We start from the raw sequence: 14,375 nt of genomic DNA on the forward strand, positions 1-14,375 counted from the left end.
ATTTCTAAAAATGTGATTGGTTGGTAATATAAGATTAAGTGTGTGTAAATTAAGTTTGTGTAATCTTAAAATAAATAATATAAGAATGTTTGAAAAGTGTATGAAAACAATAATTTGAATATTTGGAAAACATGATATTTCTAGTCTCAATTATAGCTTAAAATTTATAAGTTAGCCTCACTTTTTTTTAAATGGTAAAATGATTTTGTAATCTCAAATCAATCAGATCTTAAGTTTTCAACGGGCGAGAAGTTTAAATTTAAATTATTTTCTAAAATAAATTTAAATATGTTTATTTCACTAATTATTCCTTGATATATATTTTCTTTATACCACTTTGTGTAGATTACTTTAAAATTTTATTTTGTCAACCCCACTTCACTTTTGTATATTTTTTGGACTAGAAATTACAAATATATAGATATTTGATTTTTTTAGGTGCAAACCAGTTCGGTAAAGAAGAAAAAAAAAATTAGTAACAATTATTGTGCTATATTTTTCAAATTTAAAGATATTAATTAAGAAAAATAAAAAATGGATAGGAAGCAATGGTAGTAGTGGAAATGAGATCGGACGGCTGAGAGAGGGTGTGAGTTGATGAAGAGACTTTTGGGGGGGAAGCAAAGGTTTAGTCACTTCGGAAATGAATGTGAGTGAGTGAGCGAGTGAGTGAGAGAAGGGGCAAAAAGGGAAATCTCTAATGGGTCAATCAAAACGACTGTGTTGCAGGTGGTGCAAAAAGGGGTTTCGGAGAAGAGAGCTCAGCAGAGCACAGCAGTGAATGTAGGAGGTGGTCGGGTGTGGATGGATGGATGGTCGATCGATGGATGGTCGATCGATGGATGTTGCGTTGGCTTCTTCGTACGGATAATAGCAGTTGCAGGTCATCAAATCAAATCCTCTCCCTCCCTTTTTACTCCTCTCGTAATTCGGGCATATATATAAGAACTATAATTAATGAATGAGACACCAATCCACAATTTATCTGGATTTACCCAAATACCCCTCTTTCTCATGCCACCCACACCCACACGTAAACAATTGCTACGTCAACTACTTTTTCTTTTTCTTTTTCTTTTTTTTTATGTAATAAATTAGAGGTAACGAATGTGAAATTATGAATGCGATAACGTCATAACTTTAATTCAAGATTATCCCTAATACAGAAGTTTTTTTATTGGTATTTCTTGTATTTATTACAGATTGGATAATTATCTTTGACAAAATCACTAACAAATTCGTGGGAATCAAAGTTTGTTGATGGAAATAACAGAATTAATTCAAACGGCACAATACTAATAATTTCGGATTATACTTGTATAAAACGTTGCACACAACAACAATATTAAATAATTTCATCTTTTAATATATATATATATATCCAAAATAAAATTATATTGAGTAAAGGATAGTGTATATGTGTTTCCAAAAAAATAGAAGATAGTGTATATGTATAATGTGTTTTATTATTCGTATTAAGTGGCATATTTTATAAAATATACATCTATATTTTTTTTTTAAATGTGTTTCTTGATAAATGCCTTTTTTTTATAAAAAAAAAAACAAAATTGGGATAGAATTTGTTTTTATGATTAAACAAGTGTGATATGGGTTTAAATCAAAATAATTTGAGTTAGATTTGTTTGTTTATATTATTTGAGTTAAATGTAGGTATATTGTTCATGAAGATTTGATTGTGAAAAATTAATAATAATACAATTTATTTAGTTAAAATTTAAGCTTTTTAATTTTTAATGAATTTATGCCTTTTCATTTAATTTTAAAATTTTACTTATATTTAATATAATTGATTTTTTTTAAATAGATTTTATTTTACTGCAAGTTTTTTTTCTTAAATTTTTAATTGAATGTTAAATAATTTTAGTTATTTAGGTTTAAATTCAATTTTAGGAATTTAATTTTTTTTAATATAGTTTGTACAAATCACAGGCAGACTTAGAGTGGCACTTAACGTCTACGTATTTACGGGTGAAACTAATTGTTGACAGAATATATTTTTGTTGTAGAATGAGAAACTTTGGTATTAAAGAGCTATCTTTTTCACAACTTAAGTATTTATGCTCCAAAAGTATCATTATTTTACCTTATTTATTTAGAAAAAAAATCTAAAATTATCTATTAATTTTGATAATTTTCATTAAAATTTATAATTACAACTTTCTAAAATAAATTCCATATATAATTACCAACTAATTATACAATAAATAGATGAAAATTTACATAATAAAATCTCAGATAATGAAATAAAATACTATATCTACATTTGATTTTGATACAACAAATTTAATTTGTTAAAGTTAACAATTTTTTTATTATATCATGTATAATTTTTTTTATATTAAACGTTTAAATATATAAATAAAATTAGTTATTCACATTTTGTTAATAAATTGATTTGGATTGAATCAAATTGATAATATTTGTTCAACAACAAACTTATGAAAGACTAAACAACAAGTTGAAAGGAGAATGAAGTGAGACATTTTTTTAATTAAAACAAAACCTATTTTTTAAATTTTGCCAATATTGCAAGGATAATAATATAAAGCACCTAGTGTTTAGCACACCCAATCAAATATGTACAGATGGATTTTACAATATTAAAATACCAAATGTACTTTTTAGTATTATTATTCTCTTTTTGATTTTACAATGGTGCAATCAAATAATGTTATCATTGCTAAAAAAAAATTCAATCTCACTCACAAGCATTAATAGAAAAATAATCCTCTACTGTATACATAATAAGACTTTATTTTTTAATCATACAATTAACCTTAAATCCCATAATTGGACAAACGATTAATATTCATAAAACTCGAATTAATAAAATAGAATTATTCTTCAATTAAATTCAGTATCTTTATATTTATACCATAAAACAAATAGAATAATAGAATAGACTTCACGAAAGGATATTTTTGTGAAAAAGGCACAATTACATGCTGCGCAGTAGATACCTAGAACGTTCAAACTGTTGAAGGAAGGGTAATTTCGTAATTAAGAGTAGACAGTACAGAGACAAATAGGTAACTCAGGCAACGCAATTAATTCTTGCTCAGATCAGAATAAGAGGTTATTATTATTAACTTTTTTTTTTTCAAATTTTTTTATGTCATATATATATATATATAAAAAAAATCAAATCGTAAGGACCAAAATATTTTGATCGGACGGCCAGTATTGACTCTCTCTCTCTCTCTCTCTAACATTCTCAACGGCAAGCAATATAATAATGACGTGCGCTCTGGTAAATGGTAGTGTTCTCTCTTCCATTTTCCTCGACATTTCGCTTCTTTCATATATATTTTTTTATAATTTTATAATATAAAAATTAATTTTTCACATATTAATTGTAATTTTTTTTAAATATATATTGCAAATCTTCACTCTCTTCTGTTGCGATCTTGAAACTCCAATTTCGGATCAAAAGGCACCTGGACTGGACTTCACTCTCTTCTGGTTTAGTTTTTTTTTCTCTCATTTACATGAGCTCAGGAGCCATTTTCGATTCTTCTTTCTCTTTCTCTTGCTAAATCGACGAAGTTTTGATATCCATATGAACTCTATCGGCGTTTTCTCTCAGGTGTTTTATATGGACTTTGAAGAAGTCGATAAGAAAGGAAGCGGAATCAGTCGTCGGAGTAGATATTCATCGAAATCGAAATCAATTATTATCTAAGGTCAGATTATTATTTTTTGTTTATTGATGTATCGAAATAATGAATCAAAGAAATGATTACGCTGATTGATCATTCTCTTTATTATGTTTTGGTTGATTTCCATTCGAAAATAATAGGGCTCTTGTAGTGTCAAACAATGGATCATGAATCCAACTAAAATGAAATAGTGTACAGTTCAAAAGTTATAGTTTGATTATGGAGTTGTAAATCGGATTCTTGATGACGCCAATTTTATCTTTGTTTTTTTTCAAAAAAATTTGTGTTAATTCGTTTTCTTTACGAGTTGCACCATCATTTTCGTCTTTCGTTTTCATTATCGCACTGGTTCTGTACTTTTGAAGCTCATCGGGTTTGCTTTTAATTTCTTTTTAGTTTAATATTATTTTATATATTTAATTTAATATATTGCTTTCGATATAAGTTACTGTTTGATTATAAGTATCATATTGACTCATCTTGTCGGTTTTTCCTTTTTATACCAAATATTAGATTAGCGTGATTATGAGACGCTTTTAATGCAAATCTCTTTATAAAAATCGGAAAATGTTTTTTAAAATATATTGAATAATTAATACATTAATCGAATTGAATCTTCTTCTTCCCTGAACAAGCTGTGATTATTCCTTTTTCCAATGGCGTTCCATCTATTTCTCTCTCTAAAACCCCCCATCTTTCTCTCTCTCTCTAGGTTTTTGTCGTCCATGGAAATATTACTTTTGTCTTTCTTGTAGAAATTATTTACGTCTTGATTTTGTATTATTTAGTTTTTTTTCTTCCTCTCGCAGTTTCTGAGTTCAAAATATAATTTAAAAAATGCAATCGAATTCTCCATGCGCGGCGTGCAAGATTCAGAGGAGGAAATGTACTCAAGAATGCGTGTTCGCACCGTATTTCCCACCGGACCAACCCCAAAAATTCATGAATGTTCACAAAGTATTTGGTGCCAGTAATGTTTCGAAACTACTCCAAGAACTCAGCGCCGAGAACCGTGAAGACGCAGTCAACTCTCTCGCTTACGAAGCCGACGCACGTCTTCGAGACCCGGTTTATGGCTGTGTGGGTCTCATCTCCGTTCTTCAGCAAAGACTGAAGCAAGTCCAGTATGATCTCTTCAGCGCGAAAAAAGAGCTTGCTGCTTACTTGGGTCCCCAAGCTATGGTTTCCATTTTTCAAGCTCCGATATATATGCCGCATCAAGGGAACCCTTCTTCTTCCTCACTTTACAATAATCCGTATAGCTCCATTATGGGTGCTCCCGGGGGTGGTCCATTGATCATCCGTGAACCTTCTCAGGTTCAACCTCAAGCTCATGTTGATGCTCAACAGATTCAGGCACAGATTCAAGCGCAGATTCAGGCTCAGACTCAGCCACATTACCTCGACGCTCATCAACTGGCGAGGGAACACCAACAAGATGTGCTAATGAGGCTTACTGTGGAACAGAAAATGGCGATTATGCAGCAACAGCAACAACAACAGCCGATTCAGTATCAACATCGTTCCGTCCAACAAAATCTCGCGAGGTTTACTACAGGTCATGACCCTCGTACGGGTCCGGATGATGAGACAGCTGAGTTCAATGAGATGGGTGGTAGCGCAACTGCAGTGGGGTCTGGTTTAGTTCTTGGTAGTGGGTATCAACATCCTTATGATCTTGTTCAACAACAAGATCAGCAGCAATCGGAGCATGGTCACAATCCTCTTCAACAACTCCATCGTGAGGAGGATCAACTTTTGTTCGATAACCCCGAGTCGCCGGTTTTGCAACTGGGTCCGCAAACTCAACTGTGGCACAAGTTTGGTAACGAAGACGATAGGAGAAATAACATTGGTCCGACTAGTTGAGCATGTCTCCTCCCGCTCTTTTGTTCATCTCACTTTATCATTCAAATTTTTTTCAGAATAGGTATGTTCTCATCTTTACTAATAATCAGTTCTTTTAAAGTTTTTTATTCATGTACTTGCATATAATGTTTTTAGTTCTTAGTTTCGTCTTTCATGTTGAAAAGCTTTTTGGGCATCTTACTTGGCTATTATTCTTTTGCGGTGTTAAAACATAAAATAATAATAATATTTTGTTCTCTGCCCACATGAGGTTCGATACCTGCCTTCGCATTTATGAGTGTTATGATGCGTTTATATGTAATTTGCCTTGTTCTTTCATAAATGGGGTTATGTCACTTGGTGGCAGTAGAAAGCTAATATTACTCTTTATTACATAGAGCAGAGGGGTCGGTTATGAGAATTATTGTCTTTTTAAGAGAGGGTCGTCCCCGTTGTCAACTATAATAAGAACCCATCTGAACTAGCAGCTTTAGGTTTACTTGCACACTTTATATCCTTTTGTCTTTTGTTTTGTTTTTTTGCTTTATTTTTTTTTGTGACGGAAATTTTTTTCGTTATTATCCCTACTAACAAATTAGATATGACTCGTATATAGTGATGTGAAACTTTGTTAGGATTTTTAAAAGACATTATTGATTTGATTGTCCATATATTGAAGAGAGAAATTTCTTTTATTCTTGTGCCGATATCATTGGGACAAATTGGAGGTAGATAGAGGGGGTGTTTGTGGTAATTTCACTGAGAAAAATCTCTCGTTGTTTTGACTAACCTGTTTTAGATGGTTTGGTTGTGAAGACAAGTAGACAACACTAGCACTGCCCTAATTAGCTAAGCGAAACACTATTCCCTACCTAACAAAGGGTCAATTTTGGCAACAGTTTTAATAATATTTTCTTGATTATTGTTTCTATAGTTCTAATAATCTCGTTCATATAGCTAGCTTCCACAGTTTTATCCTCATGCATTATTTTAATTATGACTAAAATAAGCACATCCCGGCCTTTGTGAAATTCTCCCGTTCACATTTCATGTTCTGAAGAAACAGTAACGGAACACTTGAAAAGCTAATTTACATTAACACATATACAGTAAATTAAAACCTGACCTAATAATTAGTGTATGTAGTTGTCAATGACAATATTCATTTTATGGATCTCTTATTTGAAATATTGGTGAAGATTAACCAGTACATGCATGTGGTCGAACCACCTAATTTTTCTGACTTTGCTCTGGTTCTTGCTTCTGGTGCAGCTTATTTTTGCCGCAAAAGAGAGAGAGAGAGACGTAGAAAAAGGTGGAGAGAATACGTATAAGATTGGAAAAGATTCATATCTGAAGTGGCATTGATTTTTGGGTTAAAAGGAGGAGACTTTCATGGAGATATCATTTTAAAAGAGTAGGATCCACATTGATCTTTGAGTACAGTCTATTTCTTCTTTTTGTTAAAAGTATGTCTTAGAGTCATAGGTCCATTTTTCATACTTACGAATATGTAAATAATAATTTCTGGATTACTTACTTTTTTCTCAAGGTCCCTTTTGTTTTGATCAATTATTGTTGATACTAGTTTACTATACTTTGTGCTATATCTCTAAAGTTTTTCTTTTTTACCTTTTCATCATGGCTTAAGTTGAAGATCTGAGAGTGGGTGTTTTCCTTCTCACCATCATTTTGTGGCTTTAAGTTTAGGTTGAATTTGAAGAAAACAAAGCAATATAAAATGAAAATAATAACCACCTCACGATTGCTGCTGTATGGGAAAAAGCACCCCCAAAACGGCATATGCATATTGTTGACTTGAAGATAGTAGTAGTAGTAGTAGTAGTGGTATTTTTTTTTTTTTTTTGGAATTTGTGTAAAAGCTGACTTTTCTTTACGGAAAAGTGAAAATTATTATTTTATATTTTTTTAATACTGAATGAAATTTGTAATTGTATGCCCCTAAAAAGAAAATTGTGGTTTTGATAACAGTGACACTACATTGAGAAAAACTTTTTATAGAACTTGACTGGAAATTGGGAAATAGAAATTATTATGTCAATGTTCTCTTTGGACAGTGACCCACCTTATTTAGCTCAGCTGCTCACAACTGTTTCACCTCACTGGTAACGACGACACTACATTTAAAAGAGGTATACTGATCTACCACATTTTCCCGTCAAATTAAATGTTACCCTTGGACTCTACTCTATGTAATCATAATGCTATGCTAGCATTTTTCATATTATATTATAAATAACTCATTTTTATTATTATTTTAGGATCTTTTACTGTTTTGAATTTTTTTTTTATTTAAAAAAAAAAAGGTTGAATCTGAAGCTAAACTGAACAAATCAAAGAATCTTAATAAGTATAAAAAAAAATCGTAATAGAAGTTAATTCTTGGTACAAGTATTAAATAGGACTTTTTTTATTATTAATTTTGATGATTTTATAATTTTTTTAATTACGATTTTGAATTTTCAAAATATAATTTTCTATTTCTAAAATATAATTATTAGATCTGAAATAAAAAATAAAACATTTGCGGTGTAGGATATTTGAAATATAAATACTTTAGTTTTCGAATTTATACATTTATATATTTAAATTTATTTTTACTGTAAAACCACTTAATTTTACGTTTTTCTTGCATCTATAATTGGACTCACTCTGACGATGATGATGACAAATATTTATTTTAAGTTTTTAGTTTTAGTTTAATTTAATTTGTTAATTGCTACACAATGTTAATTGATATTAAAATAATTTAGTTTTTATTTAGGTTAAATTTAACTTATTTTTTATTTGTTTTCATTAAAAATATAATTTTTTATAATTTGAAAATAAATTAATAAGGTTTTTAATTAAAAACAAAAGGTGGACCTCTAATACGCTCACATCTGTTATCTGAGTGAATCCAATCATCAGTTAACGACAAAGGTGGTTACAAATACAAGAAAAATATAACGTTGGTGGTTTTACCATAAACAAAATTAAGCATATAAGTATATAAACTAAAAAATTTAAGATATTTATGCCGTAAATATTCTTAAAAAAACATAATATATACTAAATATTAAGGTGAATTGTTAACTATGAAAGAGGTTTTATATCGTATAATGGGATTTTCAATCTCTATTTTGGAGAGTGATTTAGTTTTCAATATCATGTATTGGATCTTATTGTATCATAATAGAGGTTGTTCTTGTTAAGTGATTCTTTCTTCATTTACTGAGTTTCGTTTATCATTATATAAATTAGTGGGAATCCTACATATATTACTATTTTAGCAGTTGCTAATTTTATTAAATAAAAAGCTTCGTTCTCTTTAATAATAATAAGACAATATCCAAGTTAATTATTCGTACATATATTGGTTAATTAGGAATAATTTAATTAAATAAAGCTTCCTAAAAGCAGAGTTTTTAAGTTTGATTTATATATAACTAATTAACAACTCAGCCTAAAACTTTTGTTGAACGTAGTTAGGATGGGGTTGGCTTTTTAGCCTTTTTAAGTTTGAATAATTGCATTTCAAGTGCTTTTCTTTATTATTTATATATGCTTAATTTTCAGTTGACATATCTAATTATGATCCATGACCATCGTGACAAAAAGGAATTAAAATTATATCCCTTTAAATTTTCTTTGATTTTTCATTCAACAAGAAAGCTAAATAAACGTACCAAGGACCTTGACAATATTTATAATAAATAATTATTAATCTTTGTCACTATATACTTGGTACATTTTATTTTATTTTTTAAACGTGTTTATTTTTTGTCAAGTCAAGTCAATTTCATAAATATACGGCGAATATATTATAAATACCGACAAAAAGGAATCATTTTTTAGGTGAATAAAATGTGTATACATATTTCTAAATATTTTTTTATGATGATACGAGGATAAGAGACAACACCCTGTTGATATATTCTATTTTCACAATATTTTTTATGTTTTTCTTATGGGTACTTTTATTGATACTCTTTTTTTTTTTGCTCTTTACTCCTCTAATTTTACTCATAAAATTTTAAAAATAAAAAATATTCTTTTTAACATCCCTTCTTAATCTTTATTTAGTTCAAAATTACATTTTTATAAAAAAAATTAAAAAACAAAAAATAAATTTTTTTTACACCCATATTTTATTAAAATAATTAAAAAAAATTATACATCTCTATATTAAAAGAAAATCGATTGAAAAGTTTTAACGTTTATAAAAAAATATTGACAAAAACATTTATAAATTATTTATACTTATTATTTAATTTATGTGTTAGAAGCATGTGATAAAATATAATTTTATTGTTAAATAACTAGTTAAAATATATATATATATGTATTTAACAAATATATAGAGAAATAATTAATTCATTAAGAAAAGATGTGGTGAGAAAAAACAAGTGTGAGTTGAAGCACCATTTTCTTATTGTTACACATATTTGACTATTTCATATATAAAGTTCTATCATGCATGATTATTATTATTATTATTTGTCAGGTTTTATAGAACAAAATAATTATTCTTATTGTCGGACAAATTATTTTCTATTATCTCGGTTTGTCATACATAATATATGATGACAAAAACATTTTGAAATAACATGCATTTTACTTTATATTTTGCTATTCAATTATAAGGGCTAACAACTTAGTTTTTCACAATCTTTTCTTTACATCATCATTAAGATTGATTAATAAAAGTCAACATATAAATGTCCTTTCTTAGTGAATATCCAAGATATTTGCGCTTCATTAGTGAGAAAAAGGGGATATATGTAGCTTCCCAATTGAACAAATAAAGGTCATCTTTTATATAGATTCGTGTAGAAGTAAATGTGAAGGAAAAAAATCCCATATGTCGAAGTAAAAAGAAAAAACAAAAAGGTAAGAGAAGTTTAGAATTTTTACAACCATCAATCTGAATCCGAGGATATTAAAGATTCAGGATTTAATGTCACCACCATTTTTGATAGCACCTCCCCCATGTCTTCTAACTCCTCCTGTCCAAAGCCCCAACTTCTGAGCAGCTGGGCCCCAGGTGCTCCTCTCTCAATTCCATATCGACGAAGTTTCCCCAACCTATTCTCCAAATATGGCAACACAGCACTGCTTGAACGTAATCTAGCTGCCATGGGGATGGAGTGAACATCAAGAGAACCTCTCGATGAGTAACCGGTGATCGGGCTGCCCAGAAGCTCGCCTTGTTGCCCAACGAGGTTGCCAAAGATCGAAGGAAAGGGCAATGGAATTGGAAGAGGGCATTGAGCCACAGAGAGATGGCAAAACATGGGCCTTGATGTTGCTTGTTTATAAGAAGCTTCAACCATATCTTTTGCTTCAGGAACTGAAGCCCGTTTAAGTCCTGTAGTATTGGAAAAAAAATGACATTATTTTTTTGAACTAGGATCCCCACCAAATCTGACAATAATTGCGAACCGATAAATTATAACAATTGCTATGCCCACTTGAACTTCAAACCTTATAGGAGCGAACCACATGGCTGATCTCTTGGGTGAATATAAATTACATTATTAAACGAACTAGAACCTATTTGTTGCCTTTTAAAGTGTTGTTATTCTAATCCAAAACTCGTTCTGTTACCAAGTGCTTCCTAGTTTCTAGTTTGTCTCCCTAGGAAGGTGTTCTCACGAAACCTTACGTATTCAAGTAAAGCCAACTTGAACAAGAAAAGTGAAAGGGCCAAGGGGAATTGAATATTTTACTTAGAAAAATGCACACGCATTCAAAACTGAGAGAAGCAATGGCCCCTTCACGTTACCTGAACTAAAAGTTCCATGGGCAGTAATTGATTCTACTGCCTGTAAGTCTTCCGCATCCTTGGTTATCTCTGGTGTCAATGACTGCAAACTACCTAACAAAGTCTGATTGAATTGTGTCCCTGATTCCATAATGGCAGATAATTAGCCAAAATCACAGCTTAGAACAAAAACCCAAACGAGCTAAGGCACTAAATCAAATACCAGTCAAGGAAGGAGCTGGCATTGCAACATCCATGATAGTCACCATATTCTCCCTGGCTTGAGCTGTTAGCATCTGTACAAGCTCATTAACATTCATGGAACCTGAAATATCACGTGGATCCGCAGTAGGCCCACCTTGTTCCATTCGAAATGGGAGGCTAATGCTGTGTAGTGCGGCTGCATAAACTGCGCTTGAATGGTAAGGCATTTCATCTTTGATGTTGAGGTACATTGCAGCTTTACCTTCAATTTGCCAACCAAAAAACAAAAAGATATTAAATTATAAAATCCACCAGAACGTTTATAATCTTAGAGAATTAATGAAAACACAAGATAATATTCAGATAAACCAAAAATACAAGATAATCAGGTACCAATAATGGTAAACAACGGCTTGATAAAATAAAAATGCAAGAGAATCAGGGGAGATAATGAATTACAGACAGTATTGCTTACTTGTACTCAAAGAAGGTAAGCCAATAGGTATAATCAGTTTACAGAATGGAGAGAGCCTTGAAAATGAAACTGCATCATGAAGATCCCTAGAGACAGTCTGCTTCCGGCTTCTGGGGTTCACGTGAGAACCAGCGCCGTGAACAGCATATAACAATACTGGAGTGTTTGTGTAGTCATCTGCAATGTTCTCCAAGAAATCTGCAGCTACAGCAGAGAAACCTCCTGAATCATCCACAATGAATTGAAAACCCTGTTCAGATCACCAAGACTCAGTCAGCAAAAGAGATTATCTTAGAGTTGAGAATATTATTCAGAATTGCATAAACCAGATACAACATTCTTGATCTTAAACAAAAACCCTTCCATAATTTGGTAACAACTTTAGAGTAACGTAATGAAATATGGGAATATGTAAACCCTTTCACTCAAATGATGGCATCAATTTTTTTTTTTTCATTATCATATGTACCTGAATATGGTCACACTCCTCCACAAAAAAACGAAGCCTGTCGCCAATTTCTTCTCCTCTTAAACCCTCAGTGAAAGCATCTCTTCCAGCCCCATAATTATCAAATTCTTGTGCATCCATCCCTAATCCAGTTAATTCATACAAACTCTGGGGATGATAGTGAACTTTTGAAAAGTCTGTCCAAAATTGTACATCACTTTGTAAACTTTCAATGACATCATTATCATGAATCTCTTGAAAACTATTATTCCCATCATTGACATTATTTGTGAGAGTTGAATTTCCATGTTCTTCCTCGTACAAACGTTGTAAAAACAAATTCTTCTTATGAGGTTCAAAAGCATGCGTAGAAACATTACCATCCCTGCACAATGGTGCATAGACATTCAATTCGCGTAAAGATCCTTGCAACACAAAGCAACAAGATGGTCGTAGCTTGATAAATACAATGACCCCCTGCCGAATTCTGCCCTATTTATATAATTACCAATTCTTTCACAATAAATATATTATTATGATGCAAAGTATATAAACTGATCACCAAGAACATCATATGATTCTACAGACACATAATTATAGTCTTACCATGTTAAAACATTTGATTCTACATGTGAATTTTCGCTGTACAATGTTCCACGCGAACTCATAGATCCAAGGGATCCTGTAATTTCAGACATTATAATTTACAGATTTCTGAAAGAGAAGCACAAAGAAGTGAAACTAGCCATAAATTCAGAACTTATGTTTGCATGATGATAAGCTATTTGGTGCTCAATTCTAGACATACTTATACAATGGTGTAAATAAAAAAAAAAAACAAGGATTCAACATTCTGAATCAACATTAACAATGAAACGGTATCAATAATTTCTTTTATACTGCCAAGAGACCAAGTACCTTGAAAATCAACTGAAACCAAGCGAGGAGTATAAGAAACAGTGCCCTGCACATTTGAACAGCAAAAATAAGCAAGACAATGATCATAGTGAATTTTGAAAAACAAAGCATGCCATAATCTCAATGAAAGACATTCCCACTACAGAAAATGACCTGAAAAAGTGTTAATCTTACAAAAAAAATATCTCTTACCTCATGTGTCTCACCAGTACGGTACAGCACATCCATGTTTAAATGCTGATTACGGAAGACTTGATCAGCATGAGGGTCCAAAGCCAACCCAAGCAATTCATCCTTCATCATTGAACACATGTTAGTTTTGACATATAACCTCTAATCAAATATTAATCTATGATCATGAAGAAATCAAATATAGCTTCAAATTTCTTATAAAGTACAATCTTAATTCCTAAAGGTATATTGGGATAGCTAAGCTAGCTTCAAAATTCTAACCTAGCAAAAATGTATAATCAAAACCAGCTCAAATGCAAATAAACCACCTCAATATATGCCAATCTCGACTGAAACCAACGTTTAAGAAAGCTTAAAACACATTCATTTCTTCTCTAATTCTCTTACTGGGGAAAAGTAAAAAAAAAAGACCCAGAAATGAAAACTAGTTTACCTGAAAGTTCCAGAAATGGGAGCCCACAAAGTTTGCGAAACCTCCAACTTGAAGAGTGACGATTTCTCTCATACTTGAAAACCCAAAACTTATTTTTTCCAAAATGGAGCTCTAAAGCAGGGTTTAAGCACCGACCTCCAACTTTAAGGTGTACCCTTTGGGTTTCGCCTGTGAAAAACAGTAACTATCTTTAATGGCTTGATTCATAATTGATCCATTTTTTATTTGTTGTCATTTCTTGTTTGATATCCCTCACTAAATTTTGTCGTTTTCTTATATAAAATGTCGTCGTTTCAAGATTGTTGACGTTGCACTGTTGTTAATGCCTATATAATTTAGCATTATGTATAAATTGTAGCCATTTCATGAAAGAATGTTGCTTTCTAGGTTGGCATGGTGTGTTAGGAGGT

General features: G+C 31.1%; 2 protein-coding genes across 3 annotated transcripts; one reads left to right on the plus strand and one right to left on the minus strand.

The window, feature by feature from the left end:
• Window positions 1–3,286: 3,286 nt before the first annotated feature.
• LOC133811041 (LOB domain-containing protein 36-like) lies at window positions 3,287–7,218 on the plus strand. Of its 2 annotated transcripts, XM_062246122.1 has the most exons (4): window positions 3,287–3,483; window positions 3,608–3,704; window positions 4,490–5,610; window positions 6,801–7,218. In XM_062246122.1, the coding sequence occupies exon 3, from the start codon at window positions 4,518–4,520 to the stop codon at window positions 5,547–5,549; it is 1,032 nt and encodes a 343-aa protein (XP_062102106.1). In that variant the 5' UTR covers window positions 3,287–3,483; window positions 3,608–3,704; window positions 4,490–4,517; the 3' UTR covers window positions 5,550–5,610; window positions 6,801–7,218. The 2 variants fall into 2 exon arrangements, with proteins under 2 accessions (XP_062102106.1, XP_062102101.1); XM_062246117.1 differs by having other exon boundaries at window positions 3,287–3,704.
• A 3,106-nt stretch (window positions 7,219–10,324) lies between these two features.
• On the minus strand, window positions 10,325–14,168 carry LOC133811062 (uncharacterized). The gene is made up of 9 exons (XM_062246124.1): window positions 13,966–14,168; window positions 13,533–13,634; window positions 13,341–13,386; window positions 13,029–13,104; window positions 12,444–12,807; window positions 11,975–12,224; window positions 11,519–11,761; window positions 11,317–11,436; window positions 10,325–10,899 (listed from the first exon to the last, which is right to left on the minus strand). Exons 1-9 carry the CDS (start codon window positions 14,035–14,037, stop codon window positions 10,451–10,453), a joined length of 1,722 nt encoding a protein of 573 aa, XP_062102108.1. The 5' UTR covers window positions 14,038–14,168; the 3' UTR covers window positions 10,325–10,450.
• Window positions 14,169–14,375: the final 207 nt, after the last annotated feature.

This window comes from Humulus lupulus, chromosome 1 (assembly GCF_963169125.1).
Source record: "Humulus lupulus chromosome 1, drHumLupu1.1, whole genome shotgun sequence".
NCBI lineage: Eukaryota > Viridiplantae > Streptophyta > Magnoliopsida > Rosales > Cannabaceae > Humulus > Humulus lupulus.